Below are 26,616 nucleotides of genomic sequence, written 5' to 3' on the forward strand. Positions count from 1 at the left end.
TCCATTTGACAGTTTAAGTTTGAAGTAATTCTGAACGTTATTTATAGTTTAAAATTGAATACCAACCTCTCTGATTAGCAACAAACCCTGGGGAACTTTGCATGCTCCTAACAAATAAAACAAAATAGTTAGACATTAAAAAATTTCTGCTGCCAAGACATACTCTAATTTAGTAACAGTCAGACCTGAATAAACAGAATGAAAAGGTAAAAGATCTCTCTCAGACAAAAAAGAAAAGCTTATTTTTTTGAGGGGTGACCAAATCTTACTTGCTTTAGAAGTGGCATGTAAGTACTCACGCACATCTGACTTTAGCCATCAAGCTTCTATTCAATGCAGTATGCATTGGAGAGCTTTAATATCCCATTAAGGATTTGACTTGACTTTAGGAAGTAAATGTATTTAAGAAAGCTATGTATAAAATTTTATAGTTATTACTTTTACCACTAGGGATATCTTCCCAGAGAAATTGATTTCACATAGGACTCTATAAATACTTCAAAATCCCTAAGTTAATTTATTAAATTTATCAAATTTATTACTGTAAAACTATTCTATCCAGCCTCTAATAAGAGAGAAAAGCAAACATACAGCTCACAATATAAGGTGATTCTCCCTTTATAATGGTTACCCAATCACAGACACTACTATCTGTGTGGGAAATCTGATGAGTCTCTACCAACAGGAACAACAAAACTTACCAAACTGATTAAGCATTTTTTTACAGAAAAGATTTCTTATTTGAGAGACAGAAAGAAAGAAAAGCAGACTCCTCGCTGAGCAGAGAGAGCTTGATGTGCGCTTGATCCCAGGACCCTGAGATCATGACCTTGAGCCAAAGGCAGATGCTTAACCGACTAAGCCACCCAGCTGTCCCTGAATAAGCATTTTTAAGAAGCACCAATCAACCTGGAGAATAACTCGCTAAGAGACTTTTATTTTTATGTAGTATCTTGTCAATAAGATATCTCAGTAACTTATAAATATTTACAGGTATTAATTAAATTTTGAATGTCTTTTTTTAGAAACTTTTTAAAAAATATATTTATTTACTTGACAGGGAGAGAGATCACAAGTAGGAAGAGCGGCAGGCAGAGGCGGGGGGGGGGGGGGGGGGGAAAGCAGTTTCCCTGCTGAGCAGATCCTGATGCGGGGCTCAATCCCAGGACCCTGGGATCATGACCTGAGCCAAAGGCAGAGGCTTTAACCCACTGAGCCATCCAGGTGCCTCTGAATGTCTTTTTTTAAATTTTTCTAAAAATTTTTATTTATTTATTCAGAGAGAGAGACTGAGCAGGGGGAGAGGCAGAACGGAGAGAATCTCAAAATCTCCCTGTTGAGGCGGGAGCCCAAACCCCTGACCTTGAGATCATAATCTGAGCAGCAATCAAAAGCTGGATGCTTAACTGACAGAACCAACCAGGTGCCCCAGATTATCAATGTTTTTGAAGATTATTTGAAAGAGAAGAAATGAGTTGAAAAGGGGGGAAAAAGGTAAGACTATCAAATAAGATGTAGTACAAAGCTGAACAGAAAGCATTTGGAGTCATTTTAGCAGTTTAAACTGAGAAAGGAAATTGAGGAGGTTGTGTGTGTGTGTGTGTTAAAGATTTATTTTACAGAGAGAAAGGGAGCAAGTGTGTGTGTGTGTGTGTGTGTGTTAAAGATTTATTTTACAGAGAGAAAGGGAGCAAGTGTGTGTGTGTGTGTGTGTGTGTGTGTGTTAAAGATTTATTTTACAGAGAGAAAGGGAGCAAGAGCAGGAGGCACAGAGGGACAGTTCCAAGCAGATTCCCTGCTGAGTGCAGAGCCCTGAGTGGGGTTTGATCTCACAACCTGAGCTGAAACCAAGGGCTGGATGCTCAACCGACGAAGCCATCCAGGTGCCCCGAGAACCTGCTGAATTTATGTCCGGTATTCACTGGTAGCTCTGGGAGAAAGGGTAGAAAGTTCCAGTTTTTATACTAGATTCTAAAGTTAAATAAGAGATGTTATAACTGATACCAGTAAGGACTGGCATCCAAGGATGCCAAAACTGGCATCCCAAGGCCATGACCTAGGTAAACGGTGGGCACTGCTACCATGAGGAAATTCTCAATTAAAGATTCAAAAAGTAGAATTATTATTCAAGCTTGTTTCTTTATAGGGCATGAACCAATGAGGCATGAATTCAACACATCAATTCTTTGCATGAGTAATGAAGATGAAACTATGTGAGGGAATTCACACAAGACTGGCATTAGATTTGTATTCTAGCCAGAGATCTGCCTCTAACTTGCTATGGGAACCTGGAAATGTCATTAAACATCTGTAAATCTCAATTTTTTTCTTTCTTTCTTTCTTTTTTTTTAAAAAGATTATTTATTTATTTATTTATTTGACAGAGATCAGAAGTAGGCAGAGAGACAGGCAGGGGGGGGGGAAGCGGGGTCCCTGCTAAGCAGAGAGCCCCATATGGGGCTCAATCCCAGGACCCTGAAATCATGACCTGAACTGAAAGGCAGAGGCTTAGCCCACTGAACCACCCAGGCGCCCACCTCCCCCCACTTTTTAAAGACTTATTTATTTGCTAGAGAACGAGCAAGTGGGAGTACAAACAGGGGTAGCAGCAAGCAGAGGGAGAAGCAGAGTAAGCAGCCTGATTCGGGACTTGATCCCAGGACCCCGGCATCATGACCTGAGCTGATGGCAGCCACTTAACCAAATGAGCCACCTAGATGTACCTCAATGTCCTGATTTCTAAAGATTTTATTCAAGTAGGCATTTTATGGCAAATTATTCCAATAAAAACCAAATGAATATCAATAATCTCTAGGGTAAATTTTAAAATTAGATCAGTATCACAGAAATGCACTGTGTGGGTCATAAGAAGATTTAAACCTGAATAGCTTTCTACATATGTTTGTGTTCCAAAATCATGCATGTTCTGATAAGCTTACTATACAGGCTTTTTATTACCTGATCTGAGAAAGTGTATGGTCTAACTTCTTCCATAGAGATGACATAATTGCTGGGACATCATTTGATGTTTCTAGATCATAAGAAGAAAAGTTTCTTAATTTCACCCCTTGATTTAGACACAAAATGAACAAAGAAAACAAACTTTTCTTTCAGCTGTTGACATGTTGGAAACTAAGAAATAAGCCTCTTTTGTAATATAACCTGCAAAGCTATAAATGAGATTGCCTTTTTTTCTTAAGCCATTGAGTATCAGATGCAATAGGAGTGGAAATGGAAATTTCTAAAGCCTCTGATGTTTTTATAGATTAACTTTATACGTCTTTGTATTAAAAAAAAAAAGAATTTTTTTTAATGATTTTTAAGTAATCTCTGCTTTCAACATGGGGTTCAATATCATATCCCTGAGATCGAGTACGGCATGCTCTACCAACTGTGCCAGTCAGGTGCCACCCCCAAAAGACAAACTACCTTAAATACATTCTATTTGACCTCATGTTTTATTTGAAAGTTAATAATCTGATCTATAATAAATACCATAAAGGTTATGCAAACTCCTTGGACTATGGAAATTATTTTGTTACAACCAATGTTTTTATGTCCATATCACTGTGACTGCTCAGCAACCACTTAATGAAAGCCCCACCAGTTACTATTTTTAGGAGTTACATTCCTGGGAATGGATTCATTTTTTTAGGATAGGCTCTAAAAGCCCACAGTGATAGGAAACTTCTAGAATATTTAAAATCCTTACCATATACCTTTGAAAAAACCAGAGAAAGCTACCCAACAAAAAAATGGGACTAAACCTTTGTATTCCAGTAGCATATTCTTTTTATTGTTGTGATCTTGGAAAAGTTATATGGCTTCTCCAATTCTCAGTTTTCTGACACTTAAAAATGATCTTAATAATCAACCTGTAACTGGGTTATTTTAAGGACTGAAGTAAAACTAAGGAAAGCATATAGCACAAAACTGTCTAGAGACAAAAACTCAATAAATAAATAGATAAGCATCTTTCCTTTTTTTCAGTGTTATTATTTTATGGTTAATTCTTTTTTTAAAGTTGTCAATTATAAAATTTATCAGTATTAGAGAATAAAATAATTTTAACTTTTCCCCTAAAACATTAACTTTGGCAAGTATTATTTTACATTTTGGTAACTATAAACCAGAATTTTATGACTGGTTCCTGTGTTGAGATTTAGACTACCAAGACCTTAAAATTAAAAATTTGACTTGAAATTCTGTAATACACAGCAATGCCTGTTCACCAGTTTAGATATCTAGACTTATGAGTTTTATTTTTTAAGAAAATTACTTTGTTATATTTGTTAGCATTCAGATTTTTGCCACACATTTATCAATCAATATCAACTCAAACTAATTAAATATTTCCCAGCAAAACTTATCTCATCACAACTAAGACAAGCTTTCTTTTGGCTATTAAGAAGCATTAATAGCCTTTAAAATTTATTTCTAATTAAAACAATTAGAGAAATACTGTATAAAATAGAAAAGAATCCCTGACCCTCAGTTCTTACCTTTTGCTTTCATAGCTACATATTCATTCAGAATTGTTGTCAAGTTTTTTCCAAACAAGGACTGAAAAGAAAAAGATCAAGCATTACAAAAATTGTGCAATACTACTCATAATTTCTTACCATGAAACATTCACTGTATAAAGTTATAAAAGATCTGTATTTTTTGATGAAGAAAAGATTAAGGTAAGAACAGGTTATCAAGGGGCGCCTGGGTGGCTCAGTGGGTTAAGCCGCTGCCTTCGGCTCAGGTCATGATCTCAGGGTCCTGGGATTGAGCCCCACACCGGGCTCTCTGCTCAGCAAGGAGCCTGCTTCCTCCTCTCTCTCTGCCTGCCTCTCTGCCTGCTTGTCATCTCTCTCTGTCAAATAAATTAAAAAAAAAAAAAAAAAAAAAAAAAAAAAGAACAGGTTATCAAAAATGAAGAGTCACTTAACTTAGGGGTTGCATGAAATCCACAAGTCAAGAATCTTGCCTGTGTGAATAGGACACTATGACTATGTTTCATTAGCTAAGATAATCCAAAGGCAGAAAAGCAGTTTTCAGCTGCAGGGTAGGGATCCAGTCTTATAGCTCTTAATTTTTTTATCTTTTTAAAAAAAAAAGTATTTATTTGACAGAGAGACAGCAAGAGAGGGATCACAAGCAGAGGGAGTGGGAGAGGGAGAAGTAGGCTTCCCGCCAAGCAGGGAGCTCGATTCATGGCTCCATCCCAGGACCCTGGGATCATGACCTAAGCCGAAGGCAGATGTTTAACAACTGAGCCATCCAGGTGCCCCCATATAACTCTTTAAAAACGGTAAGGACCCACTCCTAATTTGCCCTCCCTACCCTGAAAGCCATGTGAACCTGCCAAAAAACAAAGTGAAAAAAATCGCTGAGCGTAAGAGTTCTCAAGGATCGGCACCTTCCTATTTTCACCTCCATTGTCTCTGAAACTCATTTCCTGTATCTCCTACTACTGAAGCGCAGGTTTTTTATTAACTTAAATCTAAGGCCATAAGAATCTGGAAGGCTTACTTTCACACATAAAAGTGGACAGGTTAATTCTTAATTCGCAGAGTCATTTGTTGTGAAGAATAAGGATAGATGAAACATGTCTAAGACAATGTCTACCATAGGACAGGGAACCAGTTTCCTTTTCTTTCCTGAAGATTTCTACTTTATTGTTTCTTAACTAAAGCCTGAAACATCTGGCGATTTGCTTAATGCTAACTTGGTCATTATGCCTTAATTGTAGTAGCTAATAATTTGTGAACAACTGGTATTGTGTCTCAAAATTCAGGTAAGGACACAGTGGAGAAAGTGACCATCTACTAAGCTGGGAAGACAGTCATCACCAGGAACTGAATTGGGGCATTTTGATCTCAGACTTCCCAGCCTCCAGAACTGGGAGAAGATACAGGGGCTAGGTGTGCATGTAGCTACCGGGGGGCCACCACAGCTGGGCCCTCACAGCAGGAAGAGCTACACAACCCCACAGACATGTTCATCCATGTAAACAAACACACCTATGTCTCTGTATAGATTTGTACAAATACATAGATCGTATTTCTTACTTATTATATTTATATATAGATTTGTACAGATACCAAATATGGCATCATAGTGATATCTCTATGATTAACTACAATGTGACTATGATTCAATACCACAGGTTTTGTTCTTAGGCTTATCTTTATCTTCTTCCTCCCAGAGAGTCCTGGCTCCAGTTATATACAATAAGTTTCACTTATTTGCTGAAAATGGCTAATTTAGAGGAACTCAGAGGAATTTATTTAAGATTCATTCATGCTGTTGTGTCAATCAACAGTGTGTTGTTTTCTATTGCTTAGTAGTATTTGCTTCTATGGCTGTACCATAGTTTACCCCCTTATTGGCTGAAGGACAGTGTGGTTTTCTTTTTGGTTTTTGACCATCACATATTTTTATGTGAACGTATTTTTCAATTCACCTGGGTGTACGAGTGCTGGGTAACATGGGGAATGTATGTTTACCTTTATAAACAATTATCAATCTGTTTTCCAAAGTGGTGGTAATGGTTTTATGTTCTCATCAGCCACGAATGTGAGTTCCTGCTGCTTTGCATCCTTACTGCCAAGTATCTGACAGTTTTTAAAATTGTGTTTTATTTATTTTTTAAAGGTTTTATTGTTTGACAGAGATCTCAAGTAGGCAGAAAGGCAAGCAGAGAGAGAGAGAGGAGGAAGCAGGCTCCCTGCCAAGCAGAGAGCCTGATGTGGGACTCGATCCCAGGACACTGAACTGAGATAATGGTGTGAGCCGAAGGCAGAGGCTTATCCACTGAGCCACCCAGGCACCCTAAAATTGTGTTTTAAATTAGCCATTCTAATAGATATACATTGGTATCTCCTTAGAGTATTCATTTGTATTTATTCCAGTAACAAATGATTTGGAGCATTTTTTCCTTTTGTGGAAGTTTTTTCCCATAAGCTTATGGCCATCTTCAGATTTCTTGCCCATTAATTTCATTAAAAAAAAAATGTAGCAGTTTTTGAAGATATTCTGGATATAAATCCTTTATCACATGTATGATAATGTAAATATTTTCTTCTAGCCTGTGGCTTGTCATTCTTGGAACAGTCTATTGTAGGGCAAAATTTTTAAATTTCTACGAAGTCTAATTTACCAATTTATCCTTCTATTGTCAGTGCTTTTGGTGTCACATCTAAAACTCATCACCAAACCCAAGTTCACACAAATTTTTTCCTGTGTTTTCTCCAAAAAATCTTATAGTTCTACATTGTACCTCTGGTCTATCTTTATTTTGGTTAATCTTTGTATGCGGTATGTGTAGAGGACCTTTTTTTGAATCTAGATGTCTACTTGTTCTATTTCCACTTGCTGATAAAATTAGTCTTTCTCCAGTGAATTGCCTTTGCACTTTTGTCAAAATCAGTTTTGTTTGTATCTACACTGGGATCTATTCTGTTCCACTGATCTAAGTGCCTGCCTCACCTTCCTCTAATGCCACTCAATCTTGATTACCAGAGATTTGTTTTTTTAAAGATTATTTATTTGACAGAGAGAGAGAGAGAGAAAGAGAGACTGTGAGAGAGGGAACACAAGCGGGAGAAGGAACACAAGAAGGACCCTGGGATCATGACCTAAGCCAAAGGCAGACGCTTAACGACTGAGACACCCAGGCGCCCCATGATCACCAGAGATTTTAAGTCTTACAATTAAGTAATGGGAGTCTTCCAACCCATCCTTTTTAAAAATTATCTGGGCTCTTTTAGTTCCTTTGCTTTTCCATATAAAATTTAGACTCACAGCTTGTTGCTATCTATAAAAATGCTTGTGGAGATTTTGATTGTAATGGATATATAGATCAAAATGAGGAGAACTGACACCTTAAATGAACACAGTATGTTTGATATTCTTCATCAGTTTTGTTCAGGTTTCCTCCATAGATAAGCAGGTTGTCTGTGACAACTGAAATGAATCTAAGGAGACATGTTCAAAATAAGTTAACAAACACTGTGTCAAATAATGTAGCTCCAAAATATGTCCATTATATTCCAAATGATGCTCTGTTGGTCTAGTGATATTCTAAAAAGGGGACAATAAGATAACAAAACAGTTGTTTTTTATTTGTCTAAGTAAACAACCAGACATGGGAAAAAGTTGGGTTGCTACAAGATACCATAGAGCAGGTGGCTTAAATAATAGGCATTTCTTATTCTGGAGACTGGTGAGTTTCAAATCAAGGTGCTGGTCAATCTGGTTCCTGGTGAGGGCCAACTTCCTGGCTTCTAGACATCTCCCTTCTTGCTGTGTGCTCACACGGGATCCCCTCTGTCTCTTCAAGGAGAAAGATCCCTTTCTTCCAATTCTTGTAAAGGCAATAATAACTTCATAAGGGGCCTAACCTCATGACCTAATCTAAACCTAATTAATTTTCAAAGGCCCCACCTCTCAATACCACCACAGTGGTATAACAACATCAGTGGTTAGGGTTTCAACATGAATTTTGGAGGGACACAACTGTATAATCAACAGCACACAGAAAACAAATGAGCCCCAAAGACAAGCAGTAGTGGAACTAATTAGAACTGAGAGTGCTAGGGTTCCTGGGTGGCTCAATTGGTTAGGCATCTGCCTTTGCCTCAGGTCATGAACCTGGCGTCCTGGGATCAAGCCCCATATTGGGCTCTCCCCTGCTTATGCTGCCTCTCTTTGTCAAATAAATAACATCTTAAAAAAAAAAAAAAAAAAAAGAAAAAAAAAATAAAAAAGAAATGAGAGTATTATTTTTAAAAAAGGTTTTATTTATTCTCTTGACAGACAGCATGCGTGCACCAGAGAACACAAGTGGGGGAAATGGCAGAGGGAGAAGCAGGCTCCTCACTGAGCAGGGAGCCTGACGTGAGGCTCTATCCCAGAACCCTGAAATCGCAACTTGAGCCAAAAGGAGACGTTTAACTGACTGAGCCACGCAGGTGCCCTGAGAGGGTCATTTTGAAACTGATTCGGAGAAGCCAAGTTTTGGCATAAATGTGTGAAAAGAAGAGCTGCCGCCTTTAGATCTCTCTAGCCACACATGAATACTATCAAATCTCTATCAATTTTGATACTACCAATGAGCTGATGTTAAGACTGGTGTTTATAGTGTCTCATGTTGGTCAATGAGGAAATATTTCCCTTCAGGAACAAAGCACTCACCAGTAAGCAGGCTGGGATAAAACCTTCATCTGTACAATGTTCCGCATATTCTTTTAAATTTGAACTCTCCAAAATAAAAGTCTGGCAGGTAGAAGTGAGGTTTTCCTGTTGTAAGTAACCTAAATGAGAAACAGAAGGTCAGGTAATTCCAGTAATTTCTGTACTTTCACCAAAAGGCCACAGAAATGCAGTTTCATATCAGAAATGGAACCTTGGGTGGGACGTGCTGGGTTTCTGCAGCCTTGCCCAGTGCCACTAGTTTGTGTTGCAGGACAAAGTAGTCTTTTTTTTTTTTTTTAAGATTTTATTTATTTATTTGACACAGAGAAACTAAAAACATGCGGTATTTGATCAAGTAAATTAATGCACAGTAATGCTTGCAAGTGAATCTATAAGTAATGATAAGTAACAGGAAAACTAATAAAGAAATCATCAACGTTCTTCTACCCCATAACCTCTATACGGACCAGGCTGGCAAACACTTATAAAAGTAAGTTTCTGGATAATCACAAAACTATATTCTCCCAACATTGCTATTTACTTGTTCATTTCACTTAACTGCCTAATGGTTTAAGAGAAAAATGAACAGGGGCGCCTGGGTGGCTCAGTGGGTTAAGCCGCTGCCTTCGGCTCAGGTCATGATCTCAGGGTTCTGGGATCGAGTCCCACATCGGGCTCTCTGCTTAGCAGGGAGCCTGCTTCCTCCTCTCTCTCTCTCTGCCTGCCTCTCTGCCTACTTGTGATCTCTCTCTGTCAAATAAATAAAACTTAAAGAAAAAAAAAAAAAAAGAGAAAAATGAACAAAAGATCTGCTTTGAAGGAAAGGAAAGAAAGGCACTCCTTTGATTTTTTAATTTATGCGTTTAGGAATCAAAACACTATTTCAATAAAACTTGAGCATTTACATCTAACTGACATTTACAGAACAATCTTATTTATCAGCACACGGTACCTGCACATCATGAATGCTTCATCTGACTTGACTAGCAGCCTATCCTTGGTTCTTTTGTTTCTTAGCATTATTGGTGTTTACCTAAATCCACAACTCAAAACAGTAGCATAGTACAGCAAGAACATTTGACCTGGTATCGGAAGGCCAGGTTCTTATTCTATTTGATTAAAATAAAAACTGTAATTTGGGGCAAAAAAAAAAAAATTGCACATATCTTCCAGGATTAAGGTGCTTCATGTGTAAAGCATCACACTTGCCTCGACTTGTGGATCAAATCTGGTGAAATTACTCCCTTGTGTAAAGCCCTGCAACCATTTCCCATAGCACTCAGTTTTAATTTCTAAATTCTGAGCAGCTTCAGCTGGAATGACAATATAAGGACTTTTAAAAATCCTCTCCTCCATATAAGCAATGAGAACACTGGCACAAATTATTTAAAAAAGGAAAACTTTTACAGAACTCGGAAAATAACCAAGGTTTTAGAAGCATTTGAGAAAAACAGAAGATCAGACAGGGCTGGAATTTTTCCAAAGACCCATTCCCATTCCCAGACACTGTCATAATTTGATCTGTGGGAAAATTATCGGAAAACCTCCACTTGCATGGCTGGTCTTTGAACTGAATCAGAATTTACCCTGTACAAAGAAACTTCTTTAAGATGTTTTCTTAAAACTATCAGCAGGAATTTGCTTACTACTACAGCTGCCTGTGACGAAGAGCGGGACAAACAAGCTAAACACACACAGACCTGGGGTAGGAGCAGTCCACAGCAGACTCTCAAGAGCCAGGATATACTCACGGGCTATTAGAAGGGCGTGCGCAAGCCGTGTACGTACTCAGAAGAGATCTGACAAGACCCTAAGCCCTCACCTCTGGCTGACCAATACAGCTGAGTGAGCAGGAAGTAAGGCTAAAACAGAGTTGTCAACTGCTCAGCTGAATGGTGAAGCATGCCCAAACATACACACCAGCCCTTGAGCAAACAGTGGGATACTCAGGGACTCCAAGCAATTAAAGAAAATAACTGGGAGCTGCTGGGGGGCTCAGTCGGTTAAGCATCTGCCTTTGGCTCAAGTCATGATCCAGGTTCCTGGGATCCAGCCCCGAATGTGGCTTCCTGCTCAGTGGAGAGCATGCTTCTCCCTCTCCCTTTGTTGGTCCCCATGCTTGTGCTTTCTCTCAGTCAAATAAATAAAATCTTAAAAAAAGAAAAGAAAAGAAAAAAAAAAACTAAAGTCCAATCATAGAATATAAACTCAAAAGACTATCGATTCTACAGACTTAGTTCAGGCAGCAGTTCACAGCAACTGCTAAAACAACAGTAAAGAGCCCTAACAAACATGGGGGAGGCAGGAGAATCTTATTACAAGACTGTCACATTGTATTACTTAAAATGTCTAATTTCCAGCAAAAAAATTCAGAGATATGCAGAGAAACAAGAAAGTATGTTTCATATACAGGGCAAAAATAAAAGCAGTCAATAAAAATCATCCCTAAGGAAGCCAAGAGTTAAAATTTTAAATCAGCTACTTCATATTTTAAAGATTTATTTAAAAGAAAAAAAAAGAGGAAGAGAAAGAGAGAGGAAGAGAAAGAAAAAGAGGAAAAAAAAAAGAGAGAGACAGAAAGAGGAAGGAAGGAAGGAAGGAAGGAAGGGAGAAAAACATTAGCGCACACCGCACTGAGTGCAGAGCCTGAAGCTGGGCTCAACCTCTGAGATCGCCACCTGAGGGGAAACCAAGAGTCAGATGCTTAACCCTGCCTCACCTGGGTGTCCCCCAAATCAGCTTTTTTTTCTTTTTAAAGATTTTATTTATTTATTTGTCAGAGAGAGAGAGAAAGAGCAAGTGAGCACAAACAGGGAGAGCAGCAGGCAGGGGGAGAAGCAGGCTCCCTGCTTAAACCGACTGAGCCACCCAGGCATCCCCAAAATCAGCTGTTTTACGTAAGCTCAGAGGACTAAAGAAAACTATTTCTAAATATCTAAAGAAAGCTGTGAGAGCAATGTTTCATCAAAAAGAAGAAAAACCACAAATTTTACAAAAAAACAAATAGAAATTCTAGAGTTGAAAAGTAAAACAACTGGGGCGCCTGGGTGGCTCAGTGGGTTAAAGCCTCTGCCTTCAGCTCAGGTCTGATCTCAGGGTCCTGGGATCGGGCCCCATGTCGGGCACTCTGCTCCACGGGGAGCCTGCTTCCTCCCCTCTCTCTCTGCCCGCCTCTCTGCCTACTTGTGATTTCTCTCTCTCTGTCAAATAAATAAAATCTTAAAAAAAAAGAAAAGAAAAGAAAAGAAAAGTAAAACAACTAAAATGACAAATTCCCTAGAGGTGGACTCAAAAGCAGATGTGAAGAGGCAGATGAAAGAATTAGTGAACCTGAACACAGATCAAATGAGAGTATCTAGCATAAGGAATAAAAACAAAAAAGTATCAGAAAAAATTAACACACTTTGAGATGTGTGGAACGCCATCAGTTATGCTGACATAAGCATAATCAAAGTCCAAGAAAAGAGACAGAAAAAGGCAGAAGGAATATTTGAAGAAATAATGTCCAAATAAGGAACATCCAAAATTTTAGGAAACACATTAATTTATTTATCCAGGAAGTTCAATAAATTCCAAGTAGGATACACTGAAAGAGATCCATACCTAGACACCTCATAATGAAACTGCTAAAAGACAAAGAGAATTTGCACAGCAGAGAGAAACAACTCATGGCATCACAAGTGATCTTCAGTAAGTTTAACAGCTTTTTTCTCATTAGACACCACGGAGGCCACAGGCAGGGAGATGAGGCAAAGTGCTAACAACAACAAAAACTCAACCAAGACCAACAAAACCCCTTCAAAATGGAGACATCACACTATTCTTACATTAAAAATACAAAATGAAACAAAACCCAGAGACATTGTTGCTAGCCAACTTGCCCTTTAAGAAATACTAAAGGGAGTTCTTTAACTTAAAATCAAAGGACACTAGACATTGAAACAAATCCATGTTAAAAAAAAAAAAACACTAATAAAGGTAACTGTATAGGTAAACATAAAACACTGTAAGTTACTTTTTGTTTGTAACTCCCCCTGCTTTAAATGACAACTGTATAGAATAGTTAAATATAAATGTGGGTTGGTAATCATAATGATGAAGATATAATTTATATGTCCTTAAAAGCAAAAAGAAGGGAGAAGAGAAAGGAGTTACACAGGAGTGAAGTTTTTATATACTATTTAAATTAAGTTGGTATCAATCCAAACAAGACTATTTTAAGTTACTTGTAACCTCCAAGCAATCACTAAAAAAATAACTCAAAAATAAAAAAATATAAAGGAAACAACAATTGTGGGGGGGCACCTGGATGGCTCAGTTGGTTAAGTGTTCAACTTTTGTTTTTGGCTAAGATCATGAACTTGGGAGCCTGGAACAGAGCTCCACACAGGACTCTGGGCTCAGTGGGGAGTCTGCTTTAGGGTTCTCTCTCTCTCCCTCTGCCCCCTCCCTGCTCACATGCATGTGGCTCTCTAAAATAAAAATTAAGGGAAAAAAAAAAAGGAAAAATAACAACAGAATTAAAATGGTAAATTGGATTTAACACACAATAAAGGCCGTAATAGAAGAGTAACAGAACAAGTAAACATAAAATACAAATAGACTACAAGCAACAGAATGGCAGGCAAAATTCTTACCTTATCAGTAATTACATTAAATGATAATGGTTTAAATAATAAAAAATTACAGACTTATAGAATGAATAAAAAATATGATTCAAGTACATGCTCTTGACAACACAATTTACATTCAAACACACAAATAGTTTGAAAATAAAAGGATGGAAAAAGATGTACCATTCATATAGTAACTAATTAGGAGCTGGAGAGGCTATACCAGTATCAGAAAAATTAAGATAAATATTGTTAGTAGAGACAAAAAATAATGATAAAACATTCAATCAATCAAAAAGGTAACAATTACAAGCACTATGCATGTAAAACCAAGGTTCCAAAAAACATGAAGCTGATTAACAGAAGTGGAATAGGAACTAGAAAATTCACCAATAAAAGTTACAGACTTCAACATCTTACTTTCAGTAATAGACTAGAGAGCTCAATAAGTAAACAGAAGGCTTGAACACTATAAACCAACCAGACCTAACAGACATGTATAGTGTACTCTACCCAACAACAGCAAAATATACATTCTTCTTAAGTGCACATGGACATCCTCCAGGATGAGCCACACATTAGGACATAAAGTCTCAATAAACTTAAAAAGAAATTATATAGAGTATGCTCTCTGACCACTAAAGACTAAAATTAGAAATCAGTAATAAGGGGGTGCCTGGGTGGCTCAGTCGTTAAGCATCAGCCTCCAGCGCGGGTTATGATCCCAGAATCCTGGGATGGGTCCCTCGTCTGGCTCCCTGCTCAGTGGGAAGCTTGCTTCTCCCTCTCCCACTCCCCCTCCTTGTGTCCCCCCCAGTCGTCTCTTTCTCTTTGTCAAATAACAAAACAAAAACAAAACCAGTAATAAGAAATTCACAAATATGCGGAAATTAAACACTCTCCTAAAAAAATCAAAGGATCAAAGAAGAAAAAAAAAGGAAGGTAGAAAATATTTTGAGATAAACAAAAACACACATATTAAAACATACAGGATGCAGCTATTGAAGTGCTTAGTGGTATATTTATATTGTAAATACATTTATTTCAAAGATGAAAGATCTCAAACCAATAACCCACCCTTCCATTTTCTAAACTAGAAGGGCAAATTAAACCCAAAAGAAAGAAGAAAAAAGTTATCAGAGAAAAAAAATGAGAGAATTTAAATATAGAGCAAAGTCTATGAAACAAAAAGTTGATTCTCTGAAAAGAACAACAGAAATCGACAAATCTTTAGAGAGTCTGACAAAGAAAAAAAAAAAAAAGACTCAAATTCCGAAGTTCAGGAATGAAAGAGGGGACATTACTATCAACCTTACAGAAGTAAATTACATTATAAATGGATACTATAAACAGTTGTGTGCCAACAATTCAGAAAGCTCAGGTGAAACAAATATTTCTTAGACAAGACATGAACTAAATCAACTCAAGAATATACAGAAAATCTGAATAGACTTAGAACAAGTACAGATTGAGCTGTAATAAATACTCTTTTCATAAAGAAAGGCCTAGGATCAAATGGCCTTAGTGGTGAATTCTATCAAATATTGAAAGAAGTTTCACCAATTCTTTAAAAAAAAAAAAGAGAGAAAGAAGCCACCTCATTTCAATCGCTGATACTATTAATAATTTGATACTAAAACCAAAGACATCGCAAGAAAACCACAAACCAGTATCCCTTATGAAAAAGCAAATGTAGTAATTTTTAACAAAATACTAATGAACTAAATCTATTAACATTTGAAAATGGTAATACACCATGACCAAGTGCAACTGTGCCAAAAATGCAAGACTGGTTCACTAAAACAAAAAGAAATCAATGATTACATTGATTTATTACAGTGAACTGAGTAAAGTTGCCCGAATACATTGTATTAGCAGAATAAAAGACAAAACCATGTTATTATCTCAACACACATAGAAAAAAATCATGTCACAAAATCCAACACCTTTTCATGATAAAAAATGAGACTATAAGGGAATTTCTTCAACCTGATAAAGGCATTTATGAAAATCTCACAGCTTACTTAATATTCCAAGGTTTAAGAGTCAAAGCTTTGCCCACAGGATCAGGGACAAGACCATGCCTGATCTTACAATTTCTATGCAACACTCTACTAGAAGTTCTAGTTTAGCAATTAGGAAAGAAACTAAAGTAAAAAGCATCCACACTGGAAAGGGAAAAAAACCCCAACGTCCTCATTTGCAGATAACATGAAATCCTAAATAGAAAATTCTAAGGAATCCATGTACATACAGAAAAACTATTAAAGTCAATAAATGACATCAATAAGGCTTCAGGATATGAGATGACTTTGCAAAAATCGGCTGCATCTCTATATACTTACAACGAACAATCCAAAAATGAAATTTAAAAAAACCAATTTCATTTACAACAGAATCAAAAAGAATATTTAGGATTAAGTTTAACAAAAGGAGTGTATGATCCTCCTAAAACCTAGAAATATTAGTAAAAGATATTAAAGAAGACTAAATAAATGGATAGACCTCTCTTGATTATGTATTAGAAGAGTTAATGTTATTCAGTTGTCAATATTAGATTCGACACAATTCCTATCAAAATCTTAGATGCCTTTTGAGCAGAGATTAACTGATCCTAACTATCATAGGGAATAACAAGGGACCCAGAGTAGTTAAAACAATCTTGAAAATGAAATCTTACACCTACCCACTTCAAAACATGCTACAAAGCAATGGCAACAAATGGCGGTACTAGCATAAAGGATAGACATATGGATCAATGGGACAAAATTAACATTCCAGACATTTACAGTCAATTGATTTTCAAAAACAGTGCCAAATCAGCTCAATGGGGGAAATACTAGTCTTTTCAACAACTGGTGCTGGGAGAACTGGATACTCACATGCAAAACAATGACATTGGACCAAAATAATTAAATTACACCTCATACCAAATATAAAAATTAACTAAAAATAGATTAAATGTACAAAGGTAGGAGCAAAAACTCTTAAAGTCTTAGAACAAAACATGGGTGTAAATCTGATTATGTAGGATTAGATAATGGTTTCTTAGGACATCTAAAGAACAAGCAACCAAAGAAAAATTAGATAAATTGAAGTTCATCAAAAGTAAAAACATTTGTGCTTTCAAGGATACTACGTAGGAAGTGAAAAGACTGATGGAAAGGTGCCTGGGTGATTCAGTCAGTTAGGCATCTGCCTTCAGCTCAGGTCCTGGGATCATGCCCTGTATCAGGCTCCCTCTCAGTGGGGAGCTTGCTTCTCCTGCTTCTCCCTCTCCTCCCTTCTCATACTCACTGCCCATGTCTGTCATTGTCTCAGTCTCTCTCTCTCTCTCTCAAATAAACAAAATCTTAAAAAAAAAAAAGACAAGACGATGGACAAATGGAAGAAAATATTCCCAAGTCATCTATCTGATAGGAGCCAGAATCCAGAATACATAAAGAACAAATCAATAAGCATTTAAGAAGAGGCTCAACTTCTTTGGTAAATAGGAAGATGTAACATCAAAACCACAATGAAATGGATCAATTCGTACCCACTAGGACAACCAGAATTAAGAAAGTACTGGCAAAGATCTGATGAAACTAGAAATCTCATACGTTGCTGATAGGAATATAAAATGGTGCAAAATCATTCAAAAATCACTTGGGAAGTTCTCCGAAATATTAAATACAGAATTACCACATGACCAAGTGATGCTACTCTTAGGTACATATCTAAGAGAACTGAAACAGTATGTCTAAACAAGACTTGTACATGAAATGTTCATAGCATTTTTCTTAATAGCCAAAAAGTGGAAACCACCACACACACACACACACACAAAAAGGGCAAAAAGTGGAAACAACCCAAATGTCCATCAATGAATGGACAAAATGTGGACTGTCCATATAGTGGAACATTATTAAGCCATGAAAAGGAAGTAACTACTTCAACTTGGTACAACACATATGAATCTTGCAAACAAATTTTTATAAGTCAGATCAGAAGGTCACAAATTATAGAATTCCATTTACATGAAATGTCCAGAATAGGGGAATCCACAGAAACAAAAAGTAAATTAGCAGTTGCCAGAATTTGGGCAAAGGGGGCAAATGGGAAACAGGTCTGGGGTTTCTTCTGAGGATGATGGAAATGTTCTGGAATTAACACTGTGGTGATGGTTGCAAAACACTGTGAATACACTGCCTATTGTGTAAATATAGTGAAAATCAGTGAATTTTACAACTTGTGAGATGTGAATTGCATCTCAATGAAAAAATGTAATCCTAAATTCTTCACGTTATACGAAGCTCTACCTGTTTTGCATCCTAATTTCTTCTCTAGCCTTTTCTCATACCATTCCGTCTCTCCCAGACTAACTGGTCTTTCCATTCTGCAAATTCACGTATGCTCTGGTATCAAGACCTTCTTATACTCCATTCCCATTGCTTCAGCTGCTTATTATCTTAACCTAGCTAATTCCAACTCATTCCTCAGGTCTAGGGTTAACTACCACTCCTTCAGAGATTTTTTTTTTGCATCCTCTCAGTATCTGTCATACGCCTCTTACCAGATACTAGATTCCCTTAGACCTACCACTGTAGTAGACTTAGCTTAAGGCTGATACAATACTCCAGTATTTAACTACTAAAGCAATCATTTATGTCTCTTGTCTTTAAAATTATATGGTTCTACTCTTTTTCACCTGGAACTGTATCTTTAACCAGGTCCTCCACATCAAAAAATTACTTAGAGCGCCCATGGAGTCATTATATACGGAGATTATCAAATGAAAGGGCAAGAAAATTGTCATTCCATTTTAGGAAATACCCTAGCTGAGATCCGGGAACCAACTCACCACTTTCTACTTATAGTTGATGAATCAGTTTTCCAATAGCTTGCTCACTAATGCTACAGAGAGAAACAAATATACAAACAAAAAACCAAAGATACTGTCCTTTGGAATAGGGGAAGACATTTAGAAACCATAATATACCTTTTATCTCATATACTATTACTCCAGTATCCCCATCACTGATGAGGTGACATCATCTCAAATATGAAATTAGATCAAAGATAGATTGCTATTTTCCCTCTTTTTATTTTTCACAAATAACCCAATATAAACAATTATAATTCTACAGCCGGCTGAGAATAAATCATTTTTATGATGGTTTACTTTCTAACAGTTACATTATTTGGAATAAGTCAGCTGCTACTAAGATTTCACCAATACAGAAATTTATAATGTATATGAACCACTGGAGTCACTTTGGAAACAGGGCAGCTGGAGTTTTTTTTTTACAGGTTTCAAAATTTAAAATGAAGATAAACAATTTCTTTTCATGGGAGAGTTTCAAAAGGACTAAGCACCCCAGATGTATTCATAATCACTTGAGACTTCTAACAGGTGGTGGTATGAAATCAAATTCCTAATGTGGATTTTTCTGTAGACTAAACATTCTCAAAAATAAGACAGAACTAAAGGGATGAATTTGGTACAGAAGAGGGAAGGAAACAAAGAGAAGATCACCCTTTTAATGCATAAATCACAGATGTGTATGCAATATATGAACAGTGTATTTGTGATATTAAAGTATCATATGGGGAATCAGGGGGAAAATCCTAAAATACTCCTTAAGGGTGTAACAATAAAATAAGGTTGAGAAACTGCTCTAGGCAGAACGTAGACAGAATGAGCCTTTCTCAGAAAAAATATAGTCATTAGTGCTAGCTACCCTGGCCTAGGATTATCACATACCAAGCAGTTTATGACTTATCGTAAGACATTATCCTTGAGTACACACTTGAGAAAAGGTTTTGTTAAGAAACTGGATTACTTCTATAAAGTGTTTAAAAATTATAATGCATCTTAAAACAGTAATATCTAAGTATTTATCTTCTGCTCTTAAAAAACATGCCCAACTGTGGGCAATCTAGAGATCCCATTTTAGATTAGACTTGATGTGTTTTGCTTTACTTTTAGAAAAATAAAACAAAGAGCTAAAGTTAATAAACCAACAGTGGAGACAAAATGAAATACTAAAAATAATCCAGAAGAATGCAGGAAAAAAAGAGCAAGAAACAAAAGGGACAAATAGAAAACAAATGGCAAGATAATAAATTCATTTTTTTAAAAAATTAAGCCTATGCCCAACGAGGGGCCTGAACTCATGAACCCAAGATCACGAGTCCCATACTTTACCAATTGAACCAGACAGGCACCCCGAGATAGTAGATTTAAACCTAATTTAGCAACCCTACTTTAGTATTTACTCAAATGAAACATGTCCACACAAAAACTTATAAGCAAGGTTGTAAACATTTTATAAGTTTATATAAGTTATATAAAACCCAAACCAAACCAAATATCCATCAAGTGGTGAATACATGAATAAAATATATACATACCATAAAATAGAGCAAAAAGAAAAAAAAAAAAGAGAGGTGGGTGAGATGGATTTAATAAGAAGCTTTCCTTGAGTGGGGTATGTTAAAAACAGAACAAGTTCCTGAATAAATGGACAAAAGAATAAATGAATGGAAAAATGAAATGAATAAAAAATCAATGATCAACGACAGTCTTCCTTCAGTATTCCTCAGCATTTGAAGGAAAAGCAGTTTACAGCACATACGTAACTTCTTGGACCTTGGTTTCCACCATCTTATCAGAGCAAGCAACTGCTACTTTTCTGAGTAGATTAAGAGAAGATTAAGAAGTGAAAAAAAGATTTAATATCTTTGGTCTATAATCATAGAAAGAGCAGTTTGTAAAGCTATGATGCATGTATGCAGGGGTATGGGTAGCTAAATCCTGGAAATTCAGGCAGAATGGCTTATTTTATTCTGCAGCATCAGGTTATGAGAGGAAAAAGAGACTTCAGCATTCTCCACATGATCCATTTTCCAAGGGCAGAGCTGATGATGTGCTTGTATAGGCAACTTACGCATTTCCCCCAACTCTTCTATTAGACGTGACCATAGGATTAAGTTTATATTCAAAGTGTTCCTAGGGACTTTGCTAGTTCCTTTTGGCTTCTACTCACACTTAACAGAGATTATTAGAATTAGTATTTGTGATTTCACAGTTTTAAATATTTACAGATGCTTAATTCTTAGATACTTCTGACTCTGCAACAGATTAAACCCCAAGTATAAACATTACTTTCAGGGCTTTTATTTTGTTCTGATAGTAAAAAGAACATGCCTTAAACCTGATTTCTAAATGAGATACCCTCTAGCAATCGAAATTGCTCATATGATTGTTATATATAAAGTACGCTTTACCCCCTGGGACTGTGTTCTAGGAGAAAATTAAAACCTAGCTGCCCACATCAAAGCCCATTAAGTTATTAGGTGGCCCTTCAGTAGGTGAGCTTCATTCTCTTGCTGGGCTGCAGGGCACTGGGAGCCCTCCTAGAGACATTAACAAGCACCTCTGCAAGCAGATTTATTTAAGAATCACAAAATTTAGATCTGAGATGGACCTTGGGCTTTCTCAATTTGCAGAAGAGGAAACAGAAGACACTAAATAAATGGTTTTTCAAGGATCTACAGGTGGTTACATGAAAAGGAGAAAACCCCAAATCCCCAGAGCATTCTGAAATTACACAGCCCAAGTGGTCCTGAAGGTGGGGTGAATTATTCTAGACTAACTGATTTGGATGGTGAATTAGAATACCATCCAGGATGGTGATCGCTTTAGATTAAAAAAAAAAATTCTTCAGGGGCACCTGGCTGGCTCAGTCAGTAGAGTATGAAACTCTTGATTGGAGGGTTTTAAGATGGAGTCCCACACTGGGCATACAAATTACTTAAAGATAAATTCTTTAACACACACAAATATACACACAAATTTTTTAAAAAACAAAACAAAAAACATGCGTAATTTTGGGCAATCTAGAGTTCCCATTTTATTATTTCTTAAATATTTATTTATCTGAGAGCGCAAGAGCAGAGTTGGGGGGGGGTGCAGAGGGAGAGGGGTATATAATCTCCAGAAAAGTCTGTGTAGAGCTCCACATGGGGCTCGATCTCTTGACCCAGAAATCATGACCTGGGCCAAAACCAAGAGTCAGATGTGTAAATGACTGTCCCGACCAGGGACAACCTCTTTTTTATAATTTATTTCTTAAGTACACTCTGTGCCCAACACGGAGCCCAATGCGCAGCTCAAACTCACAACTCCGAGATCAAGACCTGAGCTGAGATCAAAAGTCAGATGCTTAACTGACTGAACCACCCAAATACCCCTAGAGTTCCTATTTTGGATTAGACTTGATGTAATCTGTTTTACTTTTGTCTTACAAGTTCCAAAAAAACGCTGTAAATTATTGAGTACTTCAATATTAACTATATATATAGCCACTTATTTACTTGTAAAAATCTTACTTATCATTGTTAAATACTTGATTGTAATCAATTCTCTATCATAATAACAGGGGAAAGTTTTAGGTCTAAATTATTCCAAACCTCAAATGTTACTATGAAAATACAAAAGAGGGAGCAGTGATCTCTTACTAGAATACAAATAATTACTCTTCAATTAACGTCAATGATCTTTTTTTTTCTCCTAAAAACACCTTTAGAATAAAATAACTATCCTTTGTGTAAACTTAGTGAGATGTACAAATAGGTAAGAAAGCATTCCTGAGTTTCCTTTTTTCTTAATATTGTCCTCTGCCTGCTTTTCAGTGGAGGTAGAAATGAGTAGCAAGTTAAACAGACTGAAGGGGAAATATAACTGGAAAAGAGAAGGAAAGATAAAACTACATCTAGAGTATTCAAATTTTAGAAACTGAGATGCCAAGAGTGTGCCTTCTCTTCTTCCTATTTATGGATAGGGAAACCTAAAGAGAGGTGACTGATGAAGAAAGCAAGAGATATCAAATTCCCCTACCTGAAAATACCTCCTTTACATGTTATAATTTCCCAGAAGATTTTGATTATTTAAAAATGTAAGCAATTCTTGGGAAGACTAAACCTGCAGCGCCTTATATTACTAGATCCACAAACAACAAAGTTTCTGTCTATAAAGAAGTTACCTAAATGGACCCAGAAGATCCATATGCAAGTAACTGTAATAAAAGCAAAGGTGGTAAGACAATAGGACTTATTTTATGGGAGGAGAGGGGCTTGAGAAAGTATTACCAATTTGGGGAAAATTGTGAATGTTATAAAGAAGAGGTGAGTCTTAAAGGATGGTTGGGGAATCCCCAAAAAGCCAATGAAAAGCATACATGGAGAACATGTTTGGGGAATGTGCACTGTTTGGAGAAAGCATAATATAGGTGATGGAGAACAGCTGGAGATACCACTGATAAGACAGAATGGGTAAGGATCCAAAAAAGCTGTAAATGTCATCAATGACATATTTTTATGAGTAAATAATAAAGATAATCTGGATAAGAGAAAACAGTAACAATCTAATGACATATTCAGTAGGTAAAAAAGAAATGTTATGATCACAGCTGCAATTCTGTAGATACTCACTAAATGTTTATAACATCTTAGATACATAGAGGTGAATAGGATCAGTGGCTCTTGACCTTTCAGGTGTGTCAGTTCTGATTCTGTTTGTCTTCAAATCTCTTCCCGCTCTCTCCTGCTCTGAGCTATGTGATAGAAACCTGACCCCACTCAGGCAATGTTTCCTAGGCTCCACATCAGCTGGCTTCTGGCTGTGTTCAAACAATGGGAAACACTGGTAGGAGACTGGAGGGCAGCTGAAAGAAGCCATGTAGTTTCCCCCCCATTCCCTCTTGGCCTTAGTAGATTCTCCTCTGTGACTACTGTTCCCTCACCAGAAAAGCTTACCTTTCATCTTCCAGAGGAAGAACCCAGCCTCTGGACTGCTTCATTTCTCTTAGGCCTCCTGATTATCAAAGTGGCTTCCTGCTGTTGTTACTCTCTGAGCAGGCGCACATAAGCTGCTCGTCTTCTTAGTTTTTCTATCACCATTCCCTCATTATATCCCTCCATGTTAAATACTCAGATTGGTTTCAGTTTTCCTGAATGGGTTCTGACTCACACAGAAAAAAACAAACCTATTTAGAAATCCAAGAAATGTTCTGGCCCCTTCACTCATCAAAATGCCCCAACTGACATAAACCTTTACTGTTTTGGGGACTTCCAAGAATTTTCAAAGCCTGCCTTATTAATCCCAGATCAAGAAAACTGAGGTCAAAAGTTAAGTTTAAGTTTGGGAAGATGAAATTCTACAGGTAGATGATGATGATGATGGTTACAGAAAGATGTGAATGTACTTAATACCATGGGACTGTACACTTAAAAATGGCTAAAATGTTGCATATATTTATGTCATGTTTATTTCACAAAAATAAGTAAACAAGCAATGATAGCACAGGATGAGGGTTTCACAGAAGTGAAGTACAATGCTGCTGAAGCACTTAAGGAGACACTAATAGCTACACCTGCTAGAGAAGGTTCCAGAGACTGGATTTTATCTGGCAAGCAGTTAGTATGCCTGGAGCACGGGGCAGACACTGAAAGGTTGAGATCAAGCAGGAGAAGCAGGCAGGATCAATTCCTCGGAGCACGAAGCACGTTGTACAACATACAGAGAAAATCGAAGTGGAGTCCCAAGTGTAATAAGCAACACTTTTATTTTGGCCTGTACAGTATTTACAGAAGAGAGACAATGGCTGGATGTAGCTGAGAAGCAGAGGCTGGTTACATGTAGTGAAGTTCAAACCAGCATGGGATGTTGCAGAATCTGATTTATAAAAGGGTGACTTGGGAGCATTAGGTAGAATGTGTGGTGAGGTCTAGGTAAAGCATTCTGGGGTTTGTGGGTGTGGGAGGAGAACATGCCTGAGGGTAAAGAAACCTAATTATGTGAACTCGAAGAGGAACTATTTCTCTATTCTTACGTTTAGCAGTGTCCATACTAAGCACCCAGAGATTTCTTTAAAGAACATTATAAGGAGTCAACACAAAGAGGTGAAGACAGAGAGGGGTACTGAAAAAAGAATCATGACAAAATAATGAAATTGTTACAATTTTAAACCTCTTAGTTTTGTAATTCTAGATCTGTGTGCTGATATGAGCTTCCGCACATAATACTGAGGAAGAATGAGTGTGGGGAGATTCTTTTTTTGGATCAGACATTCTTTTGCACAACTTGAAATTTTGATAACTACACAGTATTTTCCTTTAGAATACATCTAGTATGAATGCTTTAGGCAGATTTTTTTTTAACAGCAAAGTCAATAGCAAAACTATATCAGAAGCCATGACAGAACCCAAAGAAGGGACAAGGGGGGGCTATATTAAGTAGGATTGGTGGCAATTAAAATGGAATGTGAATGACAAAGAATTTTTAGGGTAAGAAAATGAATTTGGAATTTCTATACATTAAAAAAAGCAGGAGTCAAGCAGAGCAGCTGGTTTGTGGAGAATACAATTTGGTGTGAATTATTCCACGTAGAAAACCATATTGCTTTAAGATCAGTTGTTCTTAACTGGGGATGATTTTCCCTCCAGAAAACATAGGGGCAATATCTGGAGACAGTTCTTATACTGTCCTAAGTGGGCAGGGGTGAGAGGGGGGTCTTACTGGCATTCAATCCATAGATATCAGGGATGCTGCTAAATATCTCACAATGCCCAGGACAGCTCCCCACAATAAATACTTACCCAGACCCAAATGTCAATAGGGCTAGGGTGAGAAACCCTGTTAAAGACTATCCTTACTGACGGGGCACCTATGTGGCTCAGTTGGTTGAGCAACTGCCTTCGGCTCAGGTCATGATCCTGGACTTCCAGGATCGAATCCCATATCGAACTCCCAGCTCCTTGGGGAGTCTGCTTCTCCTTCTGACCTCCTCCTTACTCATGCTCTCTTTCACTCATACTCCCTCAAATAAATAAATAAAAAAGTCTTAAAAATAAAAGACTATCCTTACTGAAACTGGAGTGGATTACCAAATTGCTAAAACTCAAAAATCCTTAAACTGTATGCCTGGAGGAAACGCAAATGTTACCTTGAACAGTGTGAAAATCTACTTTAAATTGGTTTCCATATAATCCTAGTAAATGTAACAATTACAAAACAGCCAGCTTTTTCTCACAGAGACAGATGGAAGTTAACTATTGATAATTCAGTTCTGATAAAGCGTGCAGATGATTAACCACACATTAATAAACTATTAATTAAAACTAAGTCATTAGTTTCTCCGAAAACGGGGCCGTACAACCGTTACCCGCTCCTGTTTCCTGCAAAATGTGCTCACCAAAAGCCAGTTTTCCGGACAGCTCTGAGTATTTAAAAAATTAAGACAAACGGGATTTTTCTAACAATAGGGTAACGACAGTAATTACTGCGGACACCACGGGGAAGTTTCATCAGACAGGTTTACCATTTACTTTCAGGGCTGTGGCGTACGAGGACTGCAAACCATTGCTGGCTCGGGCTCTGTGCTTCCTAGGGCTCTTGCTCCCAGCAGCGCGACCCTCTGGATTTTTCCCGGGGACACACAACCCGTTTCCCCACACAGACAATAAGCCCCGACAACAGGCCATTGACACCAACCGTCCTCAAATGGAGGAAAAACGAACCAGGAGCACTAGCCCACTTTCAACTGGAAGGCATTTTCCTCCGTGAAATTTCTGGCCGGAGGAAGACGAGGAATTGCTGTTTTACAACATGCCGCTGGCATTTCAGACGCCCTACGCTGGACCACTCACTGCGGGGAGGGAGAGCGAGGAATGGTCGGGGAAGATCACCCCCGCTCGCCCCCAAATTCGCGGTTGGAGGGGCGAGAAGGACATCGTGAAGATCTCTCGACGAGACCGGCTGGCTCGGGGACAT

The 26,616-nt window shown here is 37.5% G+C and overlaps 1 protein-coding gene across 4 annotated transcripts in view; it reads right to left on the minus strand.

The window, feature by feature from the left end:
- NPAT (nuclear protein, coactivator of histone transcription) overlaps nucleotides 1–26,616 on the minus strand; it is a 51,662-nt gene that overhangs the window by 24,457 nt on the left and 589 nt on the right. For all 4 annotated transcript variants that reach the window (XM_082683224.1, XM_082683222.1, XM_082683225.1 and 1 more), the window contains exons 2-5: nucleotides 9,187–9,305; nucleotides 4,503–4,563; nucleotides 2,959–3,031; nucleotides 67–107 (exon numbers count right to left, since the gene is read on the minus strand). In XM_082683224.1, coding sequence (XP_082539350.1) covers nucleotides 67–107; nucleotides 2,959–3,031; nucleotides 4,503–4,563; nucleotides 9,187–9,305 — 294 coding nt within the window. The remainder of the gene's footprint in view (nucleotides 1–66; nucleotides 108–2,958; nucleotides 3,032–4,502; nucleotides 4,564–9,186; nucleotides 9,306–26,616) is intronic.

The sequence above is a fragment of the Mustela nivalis genome (assembly GCF_964662115.1).
Source record: "Mustela nivalis genome assembly, chromosome: 9".
Lineage (NCBI taxonomy): Eukaryota > Metazoa > Chordata > Mammalia > Carnivora > Mustelidae > Mustela > Mustela nivalis.